This window comes from Lemur catta, chromosome 3 (assembly GCF_020740605.2).
Source record: "Lemur catta isolate mLemCat1 chromosome 3, mLemCat1.pri, whole genome shotgun sequence".
Taxonomy (NCBI): Eukaryota; Metazoa; Chordata; class Mammalia; order Primates; family Lemuridae; genus Lemur; species Lemur catta.
Genome location: NC_059130.1, coordinates 92,900,154 through 92,926,055, shown reverse-complemented (window position 1 = coordinate 92,926,055; position 25,902 = coordinate 92,900,154). Strand labels below are relative to the sequence as shown.

General features: G+C 37.4%; 1 protein-coding gene across 1 annotated transcript in view; it reads right to left on the bottom strand.

The window, feature by feature from the left end:
- Nucleotides 1-25,902, bottom strand: part of TESK2 (testis associated actin remodelling kinase 2) — a 123,079-nt gene that overhangs the window by 86,250 nt on the left and 10,927 nt on the right. The window contains exon 2 of the mRNA XM_045545554.1: nt 10,424-10,731. Coding sequence (XP_045401510.1) covers nt 10,424-10,645 — 222 coding nt within the window. The 5' untranslated portion in view covers nt 10,646-10,731. The remainder of the gene's footprint in view (nt 1-10,423; nt 10,732-25,902) is intronic.

Genomic DNA, 25,902 nt, shown 5'->3' with positions numbered 1-25,902 from the left:
AATAGAATTTGAAAGGATAATGCCCAAGAATTTTCTAAAATTGAAGACAGACATGAGTTCTTAAACTGAAAGTATACCAAGTCCTCAGCAGAAAGAAAAGACTAACTGAAACGAATAGTAACAACTAGACTAAGATTTAATTTATCAGCAATAGAGGTCAGTAAAAAAAAAAAGGAAGGTCACTAAGCGTGGTGGTGCATGCCTGTAATCTCAGCTACTCAGAGGTTGAGGCCAGAGAATAACTGGAGCTCAGGAGCTCAAGTCCAGCATGGCAACACAGTGAGACCTTGTCTCTTAAAAAATAAAAAAAGAGTATGTTCAAAGTACTGAGGAAAATAACTGTTGTCCTAAATTCTATACTTATTAAATTACCATTTAAGAGTTTATTCATGGGACTGCAAACTAGTACAACCTCTGTGGAAAGTAATATGGAGATACCTCAAAGAGCTACAAGTAGAACTACCATTTGATCCAGCAATCCCATTACTGGGCATCTACCCAAAAGAACAAAAGACATTCTATAAAAAAGACATCTGCACTAGAATGTTTATAGCAGCACAATTCACAATTGCAAAGATGTGAAAACAACCCAAGTGCCCATCAATACATAAGTAGATTAATAAAATGTGGTATATGTATACCATGGAGTTCTACTCAGCCACAAAAAACAATGATCTAGCACCCCTTGTATTATCCTGGATAGAGCTGGAACTCATTCTACTAAGTGAAGTATCACAAGAATGGAAAAAGAAGCACCACATGTACTCACCATCAAATTGGTTTTAACTGATCAACACTTAAGTGCGCATATAGGAATAACATTCATCAGGTGTCAGGCAGATGGGAGGGGGGAGAAGGGGATGGGCATATTCACTCCTAATGGGTGCAGTGTCCACCGTCTGGGGGATGGACATGCTTGAAGTTCTGACTTGGGTGGGGCAAAGGCAATAGATGTAACCTAAACATTTGTACCCCCAAAATATGCTGAAATAAACATTGATACCAAAACCAGGAAAGGATGCAACAAAAAAAGAAAACTACAGACCAATTTCTCTCATGAACGTAGATGCAAAAATTCTCAATAAAATCCTAGCAAATCGTATCCAAGTGCTGATTAAAAAAATAATTCATCACGACCAAGTAGGCTTCATCCCAGAGATGCAGGGGTGGTTCAACATATGAAAATCTATAAATGTAATTAACCACGTAAATAGAAGCAAAAATAAAGACCATGTGATCCTCTCAATAGATGCAGAAAAAGCATTTGACAAAATTCAACACCCTTTTATGATAAAAACACTTAACAACATAGGCATAAATGGGACCTACCTAAAAATAATACAAGCCATATATGACAAACCCACAGCCAACATCATACTGAATGGGGAAAAACTGAAAGCATTCCCACTCAGAACTGGAACCAGACAAGGCTGCCCACTGTCCCCATTACTTTTCAACATAGTATTGGAAGTCCTTGCGAGAGCTATCAGACAAGAGAGCAGAATCAAAGGTGTCCAAATAGGGACAGAAGAGATCAAACTCTCACTCTTCGCTGATGACATGATGTTGTATCTGGAAAACCCCAAGGACTCAACCAAGAGACTCCTGGAATTAATTAACGAATTCAGTAATGTCTCAGGTTACAAAGTCAATACACACAAATCAGAGGCATTCATATATGCCAATACCATTCAATCGGAGAACCAAATTAAGGACTCAATACCTTTCAAAATAGCAACAAAGAAAATAAAATATCTAGGAATATATTTAACTAAAGAGGTAAAGGACCTCTATAAAGAGAACTATGAAACGCTAAGGAAGGAAATTGCAGAACACGTAAATAAGTGGCAATCCATACCATGCTCATGGATTGGAAGAATTAACATCGTTAAAATGTCTATACTACCCAAAGTAATCTATAGATTCAATGCAATTCCTATTAAATTACCAACATCATTTTTCACAGATTTAGAAAAAATAATTATACACTTTGTATGGAATCAGAGAAGACCCTGTATAGCAAAAGCAATCTTAAGCAATAAAAACAAAATGGGAGGTATTGATTTGCCAGACTTCAAACTATACTACAAAGCTGTGGTTCTTAAAACTGCTTGGTATTGGCACAAGGGCAGGGACACAGACCAGTGGAACAGAACAGAAAACCCAAATATAAAACCATCCTCATATAGCCATCTAATCTTTGACAAAATAGACAAAAACATACTCTGGGGACAAGAGTCCCTATTCAATAAATGGTGCTGGGAAAACTGGATAGCCACATGTAGAAGACTGAAACAGGACCCACAGATTTCACCTCTCACAAAAATCAAATCACGGTGGATAATAGATTTAAACCTTAAATGGGAAACGATTAGAATTCTAGAAGAAAATGTAGGAAAGACTCTTACAGACATTGGTCTAGGCAAAGAATTTATGAAGAAAACCCCTAAGGCAATCGCAGCAACAACAAAAATAAACGACTGGGACCTGATTAAATTAAAAAGCTTCTGCACAGCCAAAGAAACAGTCATGAAAATAAACAGACAGCCTACAGAATGGGAAAAAAATTTCGCATACTACACATCAGATAAAAGACTGATAATAAGAATCTATTTAGAACTCAGGAAAATCAGCAAGAAAAAATCAAACAATCCTATCAAAAAATGGGCAAAGGACATGAATAGAAATTTTTCAAAAGAAGACATAAGAATGGCCAAAAAACGTATCAAAAAATGCTCAACATCCCTAATCATCAGGGAAATGCAAATCAAAACCACAATGAGATACCACTTAACTCCGGTGAGAATGGCCTTTATCAAAAAATCCCAAAACAACACATGCTGGCGTGGATGCGGAGAGACAGGAACACTCATACACTGCTGGTGGGAATGCAAACTAGTGCAACCCCTATGGAAAGCAATATGGAGATACCTTAAACAGATTCAAGTAGACCTACCATTTGATCCAGCAATCCCATTATTGGGCATATACCCAGAAGAACAAAAGTCATTCTTTAACAAAGAAACCTGTACACGAATGTTTATAGCAGCACAATTCACAATTGCAAAGATGTGGAAACAACCCAAGTGTCCATCAATCCACGAATGGATTAGTAAACTGTGGTATATGTATACCATGGAGTACTACTCAGCTATAAGAAATAACGATGATACGACATCTCTTTGGTTCTCCTGGAGAGAGCTGGAACCCATTATACTAAGTGAAGTATCCAAAGAATGGAAAAACAAGCATCACATGTACTCACCAGAAAACTGGTTTCCCTGATCATCACCTAAATGTACATCGGGGAAGGATACCAATTGGATATCAGACTGGGATGGAGAGTGGGGGGAGGGGATGGGTGTATGCCTACATGACGAGTGCGTTGCACACCCTCTGGGGAATAGTCATGCTTGAAGGTGCAGACCCGGGGAGGTGGGGGGGGGAGGGGATGGAGGTATGATGAGTGCCAGGCACACTGTCTGGAGAATGAGAACGGACGCGCTTGGGACTCTGACTCGGGGGGATGGGCGGGACATGGACAATGTATATGACCTAAACTTATGTACCCCCATGATGAGCTGAAATAAAATAAAATAAAAAGTAAAATAAAGAGTTTATTCAGTATAAAGATAGAAGCAACCACAACAAATATAAACAGATTACAATCTCTGTCCCTTTTTATAAGGGCAAATTTATTTATTTGTTTATTTATTGATTCATTCATTCATTCATTCATTCATTCATTTTGAGATGGGGCCTATGTTGCCCAGGCTGGTCTTGAACTCCTGGGCTCAAGCAATCCTCTAGCCTCAGCCTCCTGAGTAGCTGGGATTACAGGCGTGTGCTACTGCACCTGGTTTATAAGGGCAAATGTAATTTTGGATTTAAAAAAAATCTAAGGCCGGGCACAGTGGCTCACACCTCTAATCCTAGCACTCTGGGAGGCCAAGGCGGGAGGATTGCTTGAGCTCAGGAGTTTAAGACCAGCCTGAGCAAGAGTGAGACCCCATCTCTACTAAAAAAAATAGAAAGAAATTATATGGACAGCTAAAATATATATAGAAAAATTAGCCGGGCATGGTGGCGCATGCCTGTAATCCCAGCTACTCGGGAGGCTGAGGCAGAAGAATGGCTTGAGCCCAGGAGTTTGAGGTTGTTGTGAGCTAGGCTGATGCCATGGCACTCTAGCCTGGGCCCCAGAGTGAGACTCTGTCTCAAAAAAATAATAATAATAAAATAAAATCTAAATATAAAACTGTTTCCATAAAACATACTATTACAGATGGAATAAAAATAGAGATGAAAAAAAGATATACCAGGAAAAAAAATTAAGAAATATAACAATATATATAGGCAAATGCTTACAATGAGGAAGAAAATATGTAATGTTGGTGGCAAATAAAATAAGACAAAAGCTAAAAGCATAAAATGGAAAATGGAAAATTCATATTGATAAAGTATACAATCCATCTATAGTATACAACCCAACAATAATCATGAGCTGCTATTAATATATACCTCACAAGATGGCCCAGAAACAACTGATAGAAACACAAGGAGAAATCAATAAGACTTTTTCTAAGAAACAGATCAATTAGACCAAAATAAGGCCATAGAACAGTTGAACAACCCTGTAAAAAAAGCATCTAAGAGAGATATATATCAAACTTTATACAAATAAACCAAAACAGAATTCATATTTATTTCAAATAGATGTGTAGTGTTAAAAAAATCTGACCATTAGGCCAAAACAAAATTGAAATATACTCCTAAAAGCAGACATAATATAGGCCATTTTCTCTGATCATGATGCACTAAAATTAGAAATTAAATACAAAAATATTAGCAAAAATTTCACCACATAGAAATTTTTCTTTTTTTTTTTTTTTGAGACAGAGTCTCATGATGTCACCTGAGTAGAGTACAGTGGCATCATCGTAGCTCACTGCAACCTGGGCTCAAGCAATCCTCCTGCCTCAGTCTCCCAAGTAGCTGGGACTACAGGCATGTGCCATGATGCCTGGCCAATTTTTCCATTTTTTAGTAAAGACAGTGTCTTGCTCTTACTCAGACTGGTCTCAAACTCCTGAGCTCAAGCCATCCTCCCACCTCAGCCTCCCAGAGTGCTAGGATTATAGGTGTGAGCCACCACATCTGGCCAAATCTTGAAACTTATATAATTCTTCAATTATAAAAGAAATCAAACCAAATTATATTTAGAAATGAGAGAACATAACCTGTGATATGGCCAACTCTAGAGGAAACATTAAAGTTAAATGTATATATGTTAGAAAATATGAAATACTGGAAAAAACTGAGATAAGTACAAAATTCCAGAAGCTAGAGAACAAACAAAAAGGCCCAAGAAGGTAAGCAAAAGAAAGTAATGAAGACAGAATCATCAAACACTGAACCATAAAACACACAAAGCACATAAACAGAAGATAATCAGTAGAATCAAAAGGTAATTATTTGACTGTCAGGTTCTTCCAGGGTGGAGTTATAAGCAGGTCTGGCAAACAAACAGAGTCAAACTTCCCTGGCGTAGGTACAGGGGCAGGACCAAAGAGACTTCACAGCTATTAATATATCCCCAGCCCCTAGAATCCTTCATTTCTTAAGCCTTCCATTTATCAGTAACAACAGCTAATCTAAAATTAAAAAGGGAAATCCTTTGAAGGGAAACATAATATAAATTGTGTTAAGTGTGATTTAAAAAATAGAAATAAGATACAAATAAACCACATTAAAAAAAGGAGATAAAAAAGATATAGATATGTTTGGTGATCACTATATTATAAGTATTAGGCTTAGCTGCAACAACATCAAATTTTTAAAAGTCTTAAACAAGATTTTTTCTCACTTAAAAGTCTAGAGGAGGCAGTACAAGGCCAGGAGCTGTGTTTCATACAGTCTTGAAGACCTAGGCTTTAGCGTATTGCTTTGCCACAGACGGCCTTCATTTCCAAGGCGACCTCATGATCCAAGATGTCTACATTCCAATATGAAAGAAGAGACAAGAAATATTTCCAAAGGCTCCCATATGACACTTCTGCTTACATCCTATTGGATAGAACTTGGTCATATGGTTATAGCTAGTTATATGGAAAGTTGGGAGATGGCATCCATGTGCCTAATTTAAAGATGTATTAATACAGAATAAGAAAAATACAGCTATTGGGAAAACTATAAATCTGTGCAACATCCACTATGTACAATCTTCATGTCTACAAGTCTAAAAATCTAGATGAGATTAATTATACACTAACAAATAAAGTTAAAAATTATTAAGGGGTGGCTGTAATCCTAGCACTCTGGGAGGCCGAGGCGGGCGGATCATTTGAGCTCAGGAGTTCAAGACCAGCCTGAGCAAGAGCAAGACCCTGTCTCTACTAAGAAAATAGAAAGAAATTAGCTGGACAACTAAAAATATATATGAAAAATTAGCTGGGCATGGTGGCGCATGCCTGTAGTCCCAGCTACTCGGAGGCTGAGGCAGTAGGATTGCTTGAGCCCAGGAGTTTGAGGTTGCTGCGGCTGGGCTGATGCCACGGCGCTCTAGCCCCGGCAACAGTGTGAGACTCTGTCTCAAAAAAAAAAAAAAAAAATTTATTAAGGGGAAGAAAATCTGAAAAAACTTATAACCAATTTTTTTAAAACATTGAAAAGGGCCAGACATGGTGGCTCATGTCTGTAATCCTAGTCCATAAAAGACATAATATATCAAAACTCACACAAGAAGAAATGGACAATTTTAATAGGCCTTTATCTATTAAAGAAATTAAATCAATAATTAACAGCCTAATAAAATAGAAAGCACCAGGCTCAGATGGGTTTACTGGTAAAATCTACCAAAGATTTAAGGAAGAAATTATATCAATTCTCTACAATCTCTTCCAGAAAATGGAAGCAGAGTGAATACGTCCTAACTCATTCTCTGAGGTCAGTATCACCCAAATAACAAAACTAAAAACATTACAAGAAAAGAAAACTACAGACTCATATCTCTTATGAACATAGATACAAAAATCCTCAACAAAATATTAGCAAATCAAACCCAGCAATGTATAAAAAGAATGATATGCCATAACCAAGTGAGATTTATTCCAGGTATGCAAGATTAGTTCAACATTCAAAAATCAATTAATGTAATCCATCACATCAACACTCTAAAGAAGAAAAATTGTATCAATAAATACAGAAAAAGCATTTGACAAAATCCAACAACTACTCATGACAAAATTGTCAGCAAACTACAAATAGAGAGGAACTTCTGCAACTTGATAAGGAACATCTACAATAAACTGACAGTTGGCCGGGGGCGGTGGCTCATGCCTGTAATCCTAGCACTCTGGGAGGCCGAGGCTGGTGGATCGTTGGAGCTCAGGAGTTCGAAACCAGCCTGAGCAAGAGCGAGACCCCGTCTCTACGAAACATAGAAAGAAATTATACGGACAGCTAAAAATATATATAGAAAAATTAGTCGGGCATGGTGGTGCATGCCTGTAGTCTCAGCTACTCGGGAGGCTGAGGCAGTAGGATTGCTTGAGCCCAGGAGTCTGAGGTTGCTGTGAGCAAGGCTGACGCCACGGCACTCTAGCCTGGGCAACATAGTGAGACTCTGTCTCAAAAAAAATAAAAAATAAAAAATAAAAAAATAAAATAAACTGACAGTTAACATCATACTTAATGGTGGGAAATTCGAAGCTTTCTGCTAAGATCAGGAACAAGGCAACACAGTCCTCTCACCACTACTTTTCAGCATAGTCTTGGAAGTTTAGCAAATGCAATTAAAAAAGGACCCCTGGCTGACGAGTGACTAGGAATAAAAGAAAAAGAAAAAGAAAGAAAAGGTACACAGATTGAAATGGAAGAAATAAAATTGTCCTTGCTTGAAGATGACAGGATAGTGTATTTAGAAAATCTGAAAAGAAATCAACAAAAAAATTTCTGGAATTAATATGTAAATATAGCATAGCTGCAGGGTATCAGGTAAATGTACAAAAATCAATTGCTTGTCTATAATACCACCAATGAACATATGCAATTTGAAATTAAAAACACATCATCATTTACATTCACATCCCCCAAAATGAAGTACTTAGGTATAAATCTAACAAAACACAGACACACGTTGCTTAACAATGGGGATACATTCTGTGAAACGCATCGCTAGGAGATCTTCCCTCCTCAGCCTCCCAAAGCACTGGGATTACAGGTGTGAGCCACCACACCCAGTCAACTTTTTTTTAAGAAGTAGAAGGAGTACACTCTAAAATGATGATAAAGTAGCAGAGCATGGTGGCACATACCTATAGTCCCAGCTATAGGCTGTGCCAGGAGGATCACTTGAGCCAAGGAGTTCAAGGTTACAATGAGCTATGATTGGCCTGTCTCCATTGACCAAACTTGGCTGCTTAATTGCAAGTGCCCTCACCATTTCATCCAGTTGGTTGCAGTAGATATCCACTGTAATGGACTGACCAGGTTTCATGAAGCTGTAGTGGATAATACCAGCACTGGTCACCAAACAGACACCATTAGCTTTTTTTGATGAATATTCAGTTTTGGACTGTGTTTCGGCACAGTCCAAACTTTATCTAGCCATTGTACCAAATGCTTGAGATTGTCAAAAAGAATCTATTTTTCATCACACATAACAATACGGTGTAGAAATGGTTCACCTTTAAGTTGTAACAGCAAAGAAAGGCAGGCTTCAAGACGATTTCTCTTCTGACACTAGTTTAATTCATGCAGAACCCATCTATCTGCTTCTTTACCTTGACCATTTGGTTCAAATGGTCCAATATTGTTGGAACAGTAAAGTCAAACCTTGCTGTTAATTCACACATAGTTTGAGATGGATTCACTTCCACTACAGGTTCCAGCTGATCATTATCCAACTGGTCTCAGGTTGCCCACATGGCTCATTTTCAAGATTAAAATCTCCAGACCAGAATTTCTCAAACCATCGATGTAGTGTGTGTTCATTAGCCACATCCTTCCCAAACACTTCATTGATATTGTGACCTGTCTGTGCTGCATTGGTTCCACGATGGAACTCACATTTGAAAATAACATGAATTTTTTACTTATTCATGGTTTCACAAAATTGCTCTAAAAAAATTTGAAAGATAATCATAAGCCAAGACATATGTTTGAAAGACTGAGGATGTATCTTCACAATAAAAATAAAACAAGAAACGTCAAAGTAAAACATCACAGATACTTGTATTTTCCTGGATAGAGCTGGAACCCATTCTACTAAGGGAAGTATCCCAAGAATGGAAAAATAAGCACCCCATGTACTCACCATCAAATTGGTTTCACTGATCACCACCTAAGAGCACATTTAGGAATTACATTAATTGGGTGTCGGGCAGATGTGGGGCTGGGGAGGGGATAGGTGTATACATACATAATGAGTGTGATGCACACTGTCTAGGGGATGGACACACTTGAAGCTCTGATTCAGGAGGGCGGGGAGGTAAGGACAATATACGTAACCTAAACTTTTGTACCCCCATAATATGCTGAAATTAAAAAAAAAATCACAGATATCAACTGTCAAACTTAGCACTTAAGGAAATTGGACATTTCATACTTAATAACCTACGTTGTTAACGATGGGAGTCTGTGGAAGTTCTCTTCTGCTTGCTTCAATTTTCTCAGTGAATTCAGAAGCAATTCACTAATTACTGACAAGGAGGACTAGAGAGGAAATACTGGGATTTGAGAAGAGAAGAAAAGGTACAAAATAATCTTCTGGGAGAGTGAACGAATTTAGGAAATATGATTTCTTGGGAGCATTCATGGCTCCATTTTTTTTTGAGACAGGGTCTTGCTATGTTGCCCAGGCTGCTATCAAACTCCTGGCCTCAAGCAAGCCTCCTGAGTAGCTGGAACCACATGCACACACCACCATGCCCATCTATCAATTTTATTAAAGATAAGCAAACAAAAAACTATATGTGTGGGTGGATGTATACATGTATACATATACATATATGGGTGTGTATATATATAATTTTTATATATGTATGTAAGGTGTGTGTATAATATATGTGTAAGCACAGAAAGGGTCCAGAAGTATACACACCAAATTGTTAATAGTGGTTATCATTGCAGAATATATATACATATATACACACACACATATATGTGGGTGGGGGCAGAGGTGGTATGAAAGAGGCTCCTATATTATTTTGAATTTTTGATCAGTATGTATTATTTTTAGGATTAAAACAAAATATCTTACAAGTTAACAAACAGCTTGAGAAGAGAGTTTAGAATAGTGTTCAAGATCCACAGCACCCTGACTTAGGCAAAGCCTGTGTCCTAACTAAACACAACTATCAACTCTCTACAGTAAATCTGATCATCAGCAAGACAGTATAAGAAAAGCTGAGGCATCACTCACCTTGAACACTTCAGAGAAGAAGCCAGATCCTATTTTTTCACAGGTGAAATCATCCAAACGTGTCAGTCTGGAAAAGGCACTTATAAGAGCTCGATATGAAGACGGCCAAACTCTTCCCACCTGAGTCATGTTCCCATCCCCTCCACCACCTCCTTCAAATTCTTCAAGACGCTCCACTCGTGGAGGAAATCCTGCAATTGAATTCCGTTTGCTCCGATCCATAGTCTCAAAAAACACTTTTTTCTTCTTTTAAGAAGGAACTCCACACATAAATTTTTGTTGAATTTTACTTCTCTTCCGGTTTGACACTAAACAAGAAATAAAAAAAGAATATTTCTTGAAACCATTAATGAATAAATACATGCAAAGTAATGAACGCTCAATGCAAAAATACTTCCTTTCACATTCTAGCTCTCGGTTTTCAGATCTAAAAAATACTTTATGTCTTTATCCTCAAACAACACTGATATATTTAAACCCCAGGATGTAGTCAGTGTTTAACATGAATAGAATATAATGAAGATCATCAATTACATTCTAAGTAACAAAATAACAATAATTAATATCTATCATTGATTGAGCACCTATTTCCAGGAAACATAGTATAGGAGCTGACATATGTCAAGTCATTTGATTCTCATATAATCCATGATATAAGGATTATTATGTTCATTTCACAGAGAGATCAAGAAATCAGTCACTAAATGGCAGAGACAAAATTAAACTACAAAGCCTATCTGATTCAAAAGCCTGTGTTCCTACCAATGCCCTTTATATCCTCATATAATTTTCCCTTCATTTGAAAAATTAAGTCCAAATATGCAAAGCAAAGATGACAAGGAGACTTCAAAATTATATGTTATATAATTTTACAGGTTTGTTTTTTCTTTTTCTGAGACAGGGTTTCACTCTGTTGCCCAGGCTAGAGTGTAGTGATGTCATCACAGCTCACTGCAACCTCAAACTCCTAGGCTCAAGTGATCCTCCTATCTCAGCCTTCAGAGTAGCTGGGACTACAGGTGTGTGCCACCACACCCAGCTATTTTTCTATTTTGGGTAGAGACGGGGGTCTAGCCATGTTGTTCAGGCTGATCTTGAACTCCCAGCCTCAAAGGATCCCCCAGCCTCAGCCTCCCAAAAGTGCTAGGATTATAGGCATGAGCCACAATGCCCAGCCTATATTATATAATTTTAAAAGAAGAAAACTATATTCAAAAGCAATCTAAAAATTCATTGTTGAGTAAATGGCACAGTCCAGTAGAAGTAACTATAGAAGGCTCTATCCCATCTGGTACATAACTAAGAATAAAAGCACAAGCCCACTTTTTCTTTAAGCCTGTCTTTCCCTACTTCTACTTTTTTTTTTCCACGAGACTCACTTGTGAGGGTTTTATGCAAAACATAACATGATTCTTTAATTAGCGAAATGCTTTCATAAACATGGTAAATACCTACCCAGCCTACTTCCACCACATTAACCAAGCCCTGCCATTCCAAGAATAGTGGCAGGGCCCCTTGGGCCATCCTTACAACATAACCCTGCCTCTCTAGCCATAGCCAGAAGTCAGCACTATACTCAATATGGACTGATCACAGTTCCTTTCCTGACAATTTGGAATTGTAATTAAGATATTCTAGGCTTAATATGGCTGCTTTCTAAAATGGAGATCATGTAAACTCGGGAGCTGTTAACCATGGACATTTTCCATCACACAGCCTGGAAGGCAGAAGTCAAGACACTGAGACCAATTTGCAAAGAAAAAAAAAAGAGACAAAGAGAGAAATTTTTTATTTCCCTATTGTGCTCTGAGGCCTAACTGCATCCTGGCTTAAGGTTCCATGAGATATCCCTGCATCTTTAAAATAAATTATTTTTGCTTAAGCTAGTTCCACCATAGTCTTCAAAAAAGGAAGAATAATGTGAGTTCCCAAAGAATAAAACATTAAGTACCTCTTCTGAACCTATGCCAAAAAGTGGCATCAGCACCACCAGACCAAACATTTACAGTCACAGGAACAAAAATTTAGGGTTATAAGACCAAAAATGGTAGAGACCACCAAGTTCAGTCATTCATCTTATATTTGAAGAAACATAAGGCCCAGAAAGTAGAAATACTATAAGAAAATGCTATAAACTATTTACTAGCAAAGCTAGACTTGGAACCAAGAAACCAAGGGTAGTGTATTTCTTGAAGTGTGCCTGTTGATCATCTGCTTCAAATTACCTGAGGAGCTTGTTTAAAACCCAGAGTCCTGGGTCTCACCCTTGATCGACCTACTAAGTCAAGATATCTTGGAATGAGGCCTGGAAATTTAACTAAGCTCCTCAGTGATTCCTATGTACACTAAGAGTTGAGGATCCTCCCTCTACAGCAGGGAAGGGGAATATTAATAGCTTTTTTTTTTTTTAAACACCAGGAATTTTATAAGCATTTTCTCATTTAAACCTTAAAACACTCCACCAAGGTAGTTGTAATTTCCATCTTACAGAAAAAGAAATGTAGGCTCAGGAGGTTAAGTAACTTGCCTAAGGATACATAGCTGGTAAAACCAGAACTGGAACCAAGCTCTATCCACCACCAAAGCTCAAACTTTTTCCATTTCATTATTACTTAGTTCAGTGTTTTTCCACTATGAGAGTTACAAGGAGTTAAGCTAGTCATTTGGGTAGAAAAGAAGACAGAGACTTAAATGCAGAGGAATGCTAAGCTGATTATAATTTGGACAGAGACAGAAGAAAAAAGAAACTTATCATTAGCAAAATAAAAGATATTCAAGCAATATATAAAACATATGTAAAATATATAAAACAGTTGAATATATAAAATATAGTTGCCTGCTAAATTAAGTGAACAATTTGATAGGTTTGCCATCTACTGACTTTTTCATTTTTTGAGATATATTTCATTTTTATCAAAATACATTATTAACCTCTTCAGTGCCCTCAGGGTTCTGCAGGGATGGGAGATCCCAGTTTTCTACACTAAAGCACAAAAGACAGAATTGCTCACTGCAGCTCAACAGGTCTGATTTTACATTCTCAGCTAGGTAGGAGGAGGTAAGGAATTGCTAATCGCAACTGAGCTGGTTTGGTAGGAGTCCTGTTACAAGTTTTACAATAGCACAATAGACTGACAATTTTGATGTTTTTGTTTTAAAAAATAAATAATGTATCTTGGCTCACAGCCCTTTTCAAGAGCAGGAAAAGTATTTTTAAAGTTATATGCTTGGCCGGGCGCGGTGGCTCACGCCTGTAATCCTAGCCCTCTGGGAGGCCGAGGCGGGTGGATCGCTGGGTCAGGAGTTCGAGACCAGCCTGAGCGAGACCCCGTCTCTACTGAAAATAGAAATAAATTATCTGGCCAACTAAAAATATATATAGAAAAAATTAGCCGGGCATGGTGGCGCATGCCTGTAGTCCCAGCTACTTGGGAGGCTGAGGCAGTAGGATCGCTTAAGCCCAGGAGTTTGAGGTTGCTGTGAGCTAGGCTGATGCCACGGCACTCACTCTAGCCTGGGCAACAAAGTGAGACTCTGTCTCAAAAAATAAATACATAAATAAATAAAGTTATATGCTTAAAGAAACACTTGCACATAAGCACAGGAGACCTGAACAAAGATACTCATTTCATTTTACCATTGTGTGTAATAAGGGGAGAAAAAAGGGAGCAACCTAAAGTTCATCTATAGAAGCAATAGATAAATTGTAGCATATTTCTCCATGAAATATAAAGCACCTACATGAGTGAATGAATTATATCTAGAAATGTGGATGTATTACGAAACTAATGTTGAGGCTGGTCCGAAGGTAGTGAGTTATCTCACTTGATTGTTCACAGTCAGTTACAGATTGAACTCCTTGTTCTACTACTTTCCCCCCTCCTCACTACTGCACTTGACTAGTCTAGAAAAAAAAAAAAAAAAGGAAAAGACTAATGTTGAGTGGGAGAAAAAAGCAAGTTGTAGTGCCAAAATTTAATTCAAAAAAATTTTTTTAAGTTATAAAAAAATTGCATGACCACCCCTACAGTATACTTTTCATAAAAAATGTGTTTTTCAAAACACACAAAATAATATATTTAATATATGTATTATAGAGAAACAGAATAGCATAGTGATGAACGGTATGGCATCTACAAACAATCTGGGTTCAAATCCTTACTCCATAACTTGTAGTTATATGAACCTGGACATGTTACTCAACCTCTCTACATCTGTTACAGTTCCCCATCTGTAAAGTGGAAATAAAAATAGTGCCTATGTTATAATATTTTATATCTATTAACTCATTTAATCCTTACAGTAACCATAAAGTTATTGATTAAATGAACAATACCTGGCGATCAGTAAGCATTCAACTCCTTAGTTATTATAATTATTAAATATATTACATATGGCCAGGCATGGTGGCTCACACCTGTATTCCCAGTGCTTTGAGAGGCTGAGGAAGGAGGATTGCTTGAGGCCAGAAGTTCAAGACCAGCCTAGGCAACATAGCAAGACCTCATTTCTCAAAAAAAAAAAAAAAAAAAAAATTTTTTTTTTTAAATTAGCCAGGTGTGGTGAAATGCTCCTATAGTCCTAGCTATTCAGGAGGCTGAGGCAGGAGGATCACCTGAGCCCAGGACTTTGAGGTTAAAGTTATCATCCATGATTATGCCACTACACTCCAGCCTAGGTGACAAAGTAAGACCCTGTCTCTAAAAAAAAAAAAAAAAAAAAAAGGAGGAAGGGTGAATGAGACAAGGAAGGCAAAGAAAAGAGACATCCACTATTCAAATAATATTTTGTTTTCCTGACATGATGAGGTGGCCAAGTGGTTAAGGCAATGGACTGCCAATAATATTTTGCTTTCTTTTATTCAAAAATCCCAGCCTATAATCCTAGCCCTTTGGGAGCAGTCAGCAGGAGGATGGCTTGAGGCCAGGAGTTCAAGACCCCGAATAACATAGCGAAACCCTGCCTCTACAAAAAACAGAAAAATTAGCCAGGTGCACAGCTGTAGTCCCAGCTACTTGGGAGGCTCATGAGACCTTTGGATCACCTGAGCTCAGGAGTTTGAAGTTGCTATGAGCTATCATGATGCCACCGCACTCTAGCCAGGCAACAGAGAGAGGCCCTATCTCCAAAAAAAAAAAAAAAGAAAAAACCTGTAGCAAACAATACAAAATAGTATATTTGTTATTTTTTGTTTATTCATATTTGTCAATTCTGGGTGGTATTTATATATTGTACTCTTTTCTGTTTTTAAATTTTTTTGAAATTTAAAAAAAGTAAAACTCAACAGAAACCAAGCAGGTGGGAGGGGGTGGAGGGATGGGTCAATACATGCCTACTGGGTACAGTGCATACTATCTTGGTGATGGGCATACTTATAACCTTGGCTCAAACTGTACAAAAGCAAATCATGTAACCAAAACATTTGTACTCTCCTAATATTCTGAAATTTTTAAAAAAAAATTTAATGGGTTTTTTTTTAACTCTATTGCTAATATAACAGCTATGTAGTATGCTTAGGCCAAGAAAATTGAAAACAATTTGGCAAATAAATAGCATCCCAGTGTGCAAGCCAAGCTTCTAGATTCTCAAACTTTTATTCTGTAAAAGTTCTGCTATAGTTTGTGGTCCAAGGAGTATTTATATCTTAGACTAAAACTTCAAAAGCATTGGGTGAATTTTTGGATAGCCTAACTTAATCTAGTCCACAAACTTAAAATATAAAAGGGCTCATAACAAACACTAATATTTAGTGTCCCTATCACATGCTAAAGTAATACTAATTATTAGATAGCAGAGATGAAATAAAGTCCCCTTTATGGGAGTAAGAACTGTATTAATCCATTTTGGAAAAGTACTGAGCAAGGGAAAACTTACGTCCAAACCACGCCTTCTGCTTCCTTGGCCAGCATACTAAATGACCACATTTTAAATGAAATCAATCAAGCTACAATGGCTGTCAATTTAGTCCGAAATTTTTTAACAACTAATAAAAGGCAGGAAAGGTGGATATGGACAGATTCTAAAACCATGCTCAATTTTTTAAAATCTGAAAATTATTAATTTTAAAATAAGAAAACATATTATTTGCAAAGTGACATTTTATGATGGTTTCTGCCTCTTGATTCTCTCTCTTGGTCTTATTTATGGAATATTATCTTTTGATACCAATAGTGCCCCCTCAAAATATACATTTTTTTGGAATAGAGATAACTACAGTTACCCTCACATTTACTAGAAAGATATAAGGAATTATTGTCACAATGGCGGGGGTGTGGGATGGGCACTACTGGCATTTTAGTGGGCAGGGGCTAGGGAAGCTAAATGTCCTACAATGCACAAAACAGTCCTGCACAACAAAGAATTGTCCTACCCTAAATGTCAATGGTGCCCTGGTTGAGAAACACTGTTAGAAAAGCGTAATCACTTTTGTTCTTAAACTAGGAAATAGCCTTTAGCAGTCTTTCAAAAATGCCAAAATTATGTGACTTACAAGGACACAAGTAAGTTTTTAGCAACTGTGTTCTCAACTTCAATATTATAAACCTGGAAGTTTAAAACTTTTTCTTTCTTTTCTACATAGGTAGGTTTGTCTTTTCAAAGATTAATTTCAATTGTATCGAGGTTGATTTGTTTTTCACAAAGAAAGCAAAATTAAAAGCTATGATTGGTATAAGTATTAATAATTTAAAAAGCTCCCAATAAAAAAGTTAGTGAACTAAATATCCTATACTCACTATCATATATTTTATTTTTCCAAAGTAGGAATTCCACAAATCATTTTCCAGAGGATCAAGGAAACTTAAGGACTCCCTGTTAGACCACACTCTTATTTAAAATGCTTCCAGGAATAATAACTGAAGACACAATTTACTATGGGCCATGCATTCTACCAAGTGTTTAGTATGTGATTGCTAGTCTTTGTGACAACTCTGCAAAGTATATATTATAATATCACCTCAATTTAAAGAGGAAGAAATTAAGACCTTGAGAGATTATGACTTCTCCAACCACAAAAAGCTAGTAATACACTTAGGATTCAAATCCAGTAGTTTTAAATCTAAAACACTTCTCATTAAGACATGTCTCCTCCAGAAACACAGTTAAATTTCTGTGAAAAATGGTTTGAGGGTTAGCTATCAAAAGCTACCACTATTCCTCTCCCTCCCTCCTCACCAGGGAGACTAAAAAATGTACAGATGATAAGCTGTACAGCTTGTGAGGCAAAAGCCTTCACTCATTCAATCATATTCTACAGACCAAAAAAATCAGCATTGATTTTAACAGACTTTCTAATGAATGGATGCCAGGCTGACAGGAAAGGTATGCCAAATCCCAATCATTCCTTCTTTTCTATTTTAAGGTATAATATCTGTTGTTTCTTACCCCTTCACAGGAACAAAGTAATAAAGCTTCACAATAGTGTAGACACAAAATCCTGCAAGGTACTGAAAAGCCATTAACCAACAGGTAGCAAAATATGGCAAAGTGCTAGCCAGCAAACAAAAATCTTCAATGTCCATCCAAATACGGAATCGTGTGTACAAAGTTGGCAATGAAATCCCACAAAGTGAGTAAAAAGGATTTCTGAGAATTCAGTGGACTTTTACACCCTAGGTATAAAGAGTAGAAAAAGAATGTAAACATAATATGCTAATATCCTAATCACATTTTGTTTTCTTTCTAGGAATCATAAAAAGTCCTTAACTAATCCAAAATAAAATTAGGATTCATTATGAGTGATATGTAGCCCAGAAAACTGGCCATTTTCCAGAACAGGAATACTGATAAGGACATTAGCTGGTGTCAAGACCAAACACATGGCAAATCTACATGACAGGTCTGCTCAGCTCTTATCCTTTCTATGGACCAACACAGCAAATACTGACACATTTCAGGATGACTGCCTAATTAAAAATAAAAGCAATACTGCTGAGCTTGCCATCCTGCTGTGAAATAATGAGTTGCAGTTTCCATTCAAACCAAAGGCAATCTAGCATAAAAAGTGGCATCCCCTATTTAATTACCCATGAATATACACAATAACATATATTAGTGCCAGACAGATCAAAAGCCAGTTTTTTTGGGGGGGGGGATTCTTTTGGGTTTTTTTTTTTTTTGGTTTTTTTTTTTTTTGAGACAGAGTCTTGCTATGTTGCCTGGGCTAGAGTACAATGGCGTCATCATGGCTCACTGCAACCTCAAACTCCTCAGCTCAAGAGGCCTTCCTGCCTCAGCCTCCTGAGTAGCTGGGACTAGAGGTGCATGCCACGATGCTCAGCTAATTTTTCTATTTTTAGTAGAGACAGGGTCTCCATCTTCCTCAGGCTGGTTTCAAACTCCTGAGCTCAAGCAATCCTTCTGCCTCGGCCTCCCAGAATGCTAAGATTACAGGCGTGAGCCACTACTCCTGGCCAAAACCCAGTTCTTAAAACTGTGTTAGTTCTTCTGGGTAAGCATCATATTTGCTGTGTAACTACAGTCCACCAGGCCCTGAGCCACAACATAAAACAGAAACTTAGGTTTAAAGCTATAACAGTATTTAGAGGTTAACTAGTTTAATCTTTTGTCCAATTCAGGAATCCCCCCTATTAACGACTCAAATGTTAATTGGGTCCCCACTAGGAACAAGGCATTATGACAGGTGTTATAATTTTTTGCTGAGCATTTACTATAATCTAGACACTTTTTCAAGTGCTTTTCATTTAATGTTCATAACAGTCCTATAAAATAGATACTACTATTATCCCCATTTTACAAATGGTAAACAAAGACGTGAAGGAATTACTTAATTTGCCTAATCTTATAACCAAGAAGTAGGAGAGCCAGAATTCAAACCCAGAGCCTATACTCTCAGTCACTATATTAATACTGCCTCTCCAGTAGGAGGATATATAAAATGGAATAAAACACCCTTCCAGGAGCTCAGTCTTCCAGAAAGATACATGCAAATCCAGAAATATAATACAGTGCAATAAGATAATTGCTAATGACAGATTAGAAGGAGGGCTTAGTTAAGGTAATGGCAGTGAGGACAAAGAAGTGGGTAAGGATATAAACAGTTCTCATTATGTTGCCCAGCCTGGACTGCAGTGGCTATTCACAGGCATGATCATACCACAACACAGCCCTAAACTCCTAAGCCCAAGGATCCTCCTGCCTCAGCCTCCTGAGTAGCTGGTACTACAGGACTGCCCCACCATGCCTGGCAGAGATAAGTGACTTTAAAAAGGTCATCAAGTGGATGTAGGAGGTACAAGAAGTACCTAGGATGACTCCAAGTTTAACTAGGATCCCTCTCATGTTTTTCTAGTTTGGGTGATTGGGAGAATGACTAGGCATTCACCTAAAGGAAATGATTTGTAAGGTGATGTGAATTCTCTGATCTTAACTGAGTCTGAGGTGCCTGAAGGAACACCAGTAAAATGTCCAGAAGGCAGTAGGAGACACCACACTGGAGCTCAGGAGAGAGCACTAGACTGGAGATGTACATTTGAGAGTCACTAGCACTTACTAAAGAGTTTCCCATAGTAGAGAATATGACTAATAGATAATACCGAGTTCCTACAATGTCCCAAAGCCCAGGCTCCTTCTTTATGTCCTTAGGTGAAAGCAGGTAAGAGGCCAAGGAAATAGCAACATATACAGGACCAAAAAAGGAAGAATATAAAAATGGGACTAGGCCGGGCGCGGTGGCTCACGCCTGTAATCCTAGCTCTGGGAGGCCGAGGCGGGTGGATCGCTCAAGGTCAGGAGTTCGAGACCAGCCTGAGCAAGAGTGAGACCCCGTCTCTACTAAAGATAGAAAGAAATTATCTGGCCAACTAAAAATATATATACAAAAAAAAAAAAAAAAAAATTAGCCGGGCATGGTGGCTCATGCCTGTAGTCCCAGCTACTCAGGAGGCTGAGGCAGTAGGATCGCTTAAGCCCAGGAGTCTGAGGTTGCTGTGAGCCAGGCTGATGCCACGGCACTCACTCTAGCCCGGGCAACAGAGCGAGACTCTGTCTCCAAAAAAAAAATAAATAAATAAAAATAAAAAATAAAAATGGGACTAAAAAGGAACAATGCAAGAATAAAACCAAGAAAAAGTATGTCACATGATCCAAAGGTGAAAAGAGCAAACATCAAATACCACAAAGTATGTTAGTATCCACTGGACTGGACACTACAGAAGCCAGAGTTAGCTCAGCCTACTGAAACAACACCAGTAACAAAGAGCTCACTAAATCTGCCTGGTCTATTACCGGAAAGTTCTGATTGTTACAAAGTTTTTTTCTTTCCAATGAAAGAAAAGCAAAGGCTTTGGAGTACATAGTACTGTGTTCTAATTCTGACTCTTCAGAAGACTTAAAACAACTAAATGCAATGATGATACTTGGCTGGATCCGAATATGAACAAATCAGCTATAAAAGAAAATTGGGGTAATTTTAATAGGCACTACTACTAGACAACAGTAGAAAATTATTGTTAATTTTGTTAAGTGTAACAATGATACTAAGATTATGTAAGATGGCCAGGCGCAGTGGCTCATGCCTGTAATCCTAGCACTCTGGGAGGCCGAGATGGGAGGATCACTCGAGGTCAGGAGTTCGAGACCAGCCTGAGCAAGAGCGAGACCCCGTCTCTACTAAAAAATAGAAAGAAATTAGCTGGACAACTAAAAATATATACAGAAAAAATTAGCCAGGCATGGTGGCGCATGTCTGTAGTCCCAGCGACTTGGGAGGCTGAGGCAGAAGGATTGCTTAAGCCCGGGAGTTTGAGGTTCCTGTGAGCTAGGCTGATGCCATGGCACTCTAGCCAGGGCAAAAGAGCGAGACTCTGTCTCCAAAAAATATATATATATATATATATATATATATATATTATATAAGATTTCTTTTTGGAGATACACACAGAAATAAAGATAAATATCATGTCTGCATTTACATTAAAATATACCAGCAAAAAAAAAAAAGATGTGGCAGATTTTACAGAATGTTAATAACTGTTCAATCTAGATGATGGGTAAATGGATGTTCATTACATTTTTTCCATAATAAAAACAAAAAGAGCTTCAAAAGTAAATGATGGGCCAGGAGCAGTGGCTCAAACCTATAATCCTAGCACTCTGGGAGGCCGAGGAAGGAGGATCACTCGAGGTCAGGAGTTTGAGACCAGCCTTGGCAAAAGCAAGACCCCGTCTCTACTAAAAATAGAAAGAAATTATATGGACAACTAAAAATATATATAGAAAAATTAGCCAGGCATGGTGGCGCATGCCTGTAGTCCTAGCTACTTGGGAGGCTGAGGCAGTAGGATTGCTTGAGCCCAGGAGTTTGAGGTTGCTGTGAACTAGGCTGATGCCATGGCACTCTAGCCTGGGCAACAGAGTGAGACTCTGTCTCAAAAAAAAAAAAACAAAAAAAAAACATAAATGATGATAAACTTGTGTCAATAAAAAAAAAAAATTCCAGCAAGTGAAAATAGCATAGAGATCACAAACACCAACCCTAGAAATGAAAAGCCCACTTGGCTTTATGTTGCATGAATATTTTTTGCTTGGGATAAAATTTCTAGTGAAGCAACATATATATATTCAAAAAATGCTGTATCTCAAACAGCTCAGAAAGAAGTTCTTGATGACATATCATGGCAAACTGTGCCAGATAATTCAAAAAGGATCTAGTGATGGCAAAGATACAGAGATTGGAAATGCATGTAAAGACGGATAATATTTTATGTAATAATATTGGAAAAAAGCAATCTCACATATTATTGTATATTGTTGAAAACTACATATGTATATGTATATCTGAAATAAATTAAACAGAGCAAGTTTTTAAAATTCTGATTCCTACTAAGTAACCGAATGATCTTGGGCATATTACTTAACTTCTCTGAGCCTCTTATCTATAAAATGGAGATAAATGTGAACTATATTTCATTGAGTTATGAGAATTAAATGAGAATATACTAAAGGATTAAAGGATAAAAATGGGTATCTAAAGCACTAGGCAAGGTACCTAACATACAGAAAGCATTTAATAAACATGTATTCCCTTTCCTCTTCCTCTTCCATGCTACCTGCAAGCTTAGTTCTGGCTGCTGCAAGTACACAAATTCAGTCTGTTTTTTTCTTTTTTTCTTTCTTTTTTTTTCAAGAGACAGTCTTGCTCTATTGCCCAGGCTGGAGAGCAGTGGCGCGATCATGGCTCACTACAGCCTTGAACTTCTGGTCTCAAGCCATCCTTCCACCTCAGCCTCCCGAGTTTGTTTTCTTCTTTATGATAGCTTTTCACCCAGGACAAATATAACCAAGTCTTTCAGGTATCCCATAGAACATGGCATCAATATCTCCACAGTCACTTTCTTTAAAGTTTAGCATTAGAAGCTTCAGTAGCCTAATGAATAAGGCATTGGCCTCCTCCTGAAGTTTAGCCTTAATTGCCCTCCAATCTGTCAAAGTCACTCTAAAACACAATAGCAAAAAATGTGCATAATATTACATATACGATCTAACTAGGACAGAATTCAATAGGACTACTGTTTCCCACAATCCAGATATAAAGAATATAGTTTCTGATCTTCCATGTACACTAAATGTAAACTTTATCTGCAGGAACATGAAATGATATAAAACAAACTGATATTGGACCCCATGCAAATGATTTGAGATGCTAAAGTACTAGGGGGATGTATGAATTTCCACCATATCTCTTTTGATCAATTTTCCTATTTGAATATAAGAAGGCCTGAACATGACCGCCTGAGACAGAAAGGCAACTCACCTCTTCTGATGTTAGAAGGCTCTTCAGAGACTATGGGAAGGAAAGCAGTCAAGAGGAAAGAAGAAGTTAGGTTCCTATGGTTTAGGGTAGGCTGTTGTATAGTTTACATTTCAAAGGTTAAGAGAGGAATTTGATAAAAGGGAAAATAAAATTAATAACATGAAGGATTATCTAAAGTTTGCCAAACAATATATTTTTATTCAATCTTGTTTTCTTTCTCAAATGTATTACTTCCATTACAGGGAATATTTTATAGCCATAAAAATATTCTTTTCCTCCCTGGCTGCCTTAGGATCAACTGCCATCATGAATGACACCGTAAGTATCCGGAACAGGATGTTCATGACCAACTGACTACTTCAGGAAACAAATGGTCATCAATGTCCTGCACTTCTTCATCCTGGGAAGACAACAGTACCTAAGACAGAAATGCAGGAAAAACTAGCCAAATGAACAAGACCACACCAGCTGTCATCTTTGCGTTTGTATTTAGAACTCATTTTGGTGGTGGCAAGACAATGGGCTTTGGCATGAATTACAACTTATTAGATTATACAAAGAAAAATGAACCCTGGCCAGGTGCAGTGGCTCATACCTGTAAGTATTTTGGGAGGCCAAAGTGGGAGGATCACTTGAGACCAGGAGTTCAACACCAGCCTGACCAACATAATGAGACACCCCCCCCATCTCTACAAAAAATTTTTTTAAAAAATTAATGCACCTGTAGTCTCAGCTACTAGAGAGGCTGAGGTAGGAGGATCACTTGAGCCCAGGAGTTGGAGGCTGCAGTGAGCTGTGATCACACCACTGCACTCCAGCCTGGGCAACACAGTGAGTCTCTATCTCTTAAAAAAAAAGAAAAAAGAAAAAGAAAAAGAAAGAACAATGAACACAAACATAGACTTGCAAGACAGCCTATATAAGAAGAAAAAAACCTCAAGAAAGCAGAGAAAGGAACACAAGAACAGAGTGAAGAGTCATGGAGACTGTAAAAGCCAATAGTGGTGCTGGCAAAAAGCTGAACAAATAAAGATTCTGCAATGATGTTATCTGAGGCCATTGTGTGGATTTTTCAGAAGAGCATTAATAAACTAAAAACTTTAAAAAAACAAAATAAAATAAAAACTTTCATGTGGGCCAGGCACAGTGGCTCATGCCTGTAATCCTGGCACTCTGGGAGGCCGAGGCGGGAGGATCGCTTGAGGTCAGGAGTTCAAGACCAGCCTGGGCAAGAGTGAGACCCCATCTCTACTAAAAGTAGAAAGAAATTAGCTGGACAACTAAAAATATATATAGAAAAAAATTAGCCGGGCATGGTGGCACATGCCTGTAGTCCCAGCTACTCAGAAGGCTGAGGCAGAAGGATTGCTTAAACCCAGGAGTTTGAGGTTGCTGTGAGCTTGGCTGACGCCATGGCACTCTAGCCTGGGTAACAGAGCAAGACTCTGTCTCAAAAAAAAAAAAAAACTTTCATGTGAAAAAAATGACAGTTGCTATAAGTACATAAAGACATATGTACAATAATATTAACTTATACATTATTAATAACAGAGAAAAATTGGAGCTAATCCAAGTGTCTATCAATAGGGATAATTTAAATTATAGTACATTTATACAAATTAGTATTATGTAGTCATTAAAAGAATGAGAAATTCTACACATAGTAACATGGAAAGATGTCCACGTTCCACTACTAAGTGACAACAGCAAATTGCAAAAAAGAATGTATAGTGTGATCTTGTTTTTATTTTTTTAGTATAATAATAGTAAACATTATTAAATGCCTAGAAAACAACTTAGAGGAATACATACACTAAACTGTCATCTTGGTGAAGGAGAGGGTTATAAGACACTCATTTTTTTGTTATAGAATGCATTTCCATGAGGTTGATTGAAATTAATGGTCCAGCATTACTTTTAAAAAAAAAAAAAGACAAAAAGATTAGAATAACGAAAAATCATTCTTTCCCTCTCCCATAAATAGTATCTTAGACTATGCAGCTACATGAGATAAAATTTAGTTAAATAGGAAGACAGAGGGCAGAGAATGTAAAAATTGAATAATTAAATGATTATAAGTATGTAAACTTATGCACTGAAAAAAATCAACGATTATAAATGTGTAAACTTAAGCAGTGAGAAAAAATTTAACAAATACTTGCTAAAATAAAAAAATTATACCAAAGTGATAATGTTATTTTGGGGTGGAAGGATTATGGCTTATTCTGTACTTTTATTCTAAACTTTCTTGGCAGAGCATAGTGGCTCATGCCTGAAATCCTAGCACTCTGGGAAGCCACGGCAGGAGGATTGCTTGAGCTTAGGAGTTCGAGACCAGCCTGACCAAGAGCAAGACCCCATCTCTACTAAAAATAGAAAAAAAAAATTAGCTGGGAGAAAAAAATTATTTAAAAACTTAAAATAAAAGACAAAAAATAAACTTTCTATGTTATATTACACCTATAATTATAAAAATATCAATTTACTAATATAAAAAATGTAGCATAGTGCACATAATTTCACAATGTTTAATGATCCTGAGTCTCTTAACATTCAATTCTGAGTATACAGAAGTATAAATACAAAAGATATAGTCATCAAACTGAATTCATCCTAACTGCAGCATAATAACCGATATTTCTTTAACTTTCTGATAGAGGTTTGCTCCTTTAAATATTGTCTTCCTGATAAAAGTTCATTGATCCCT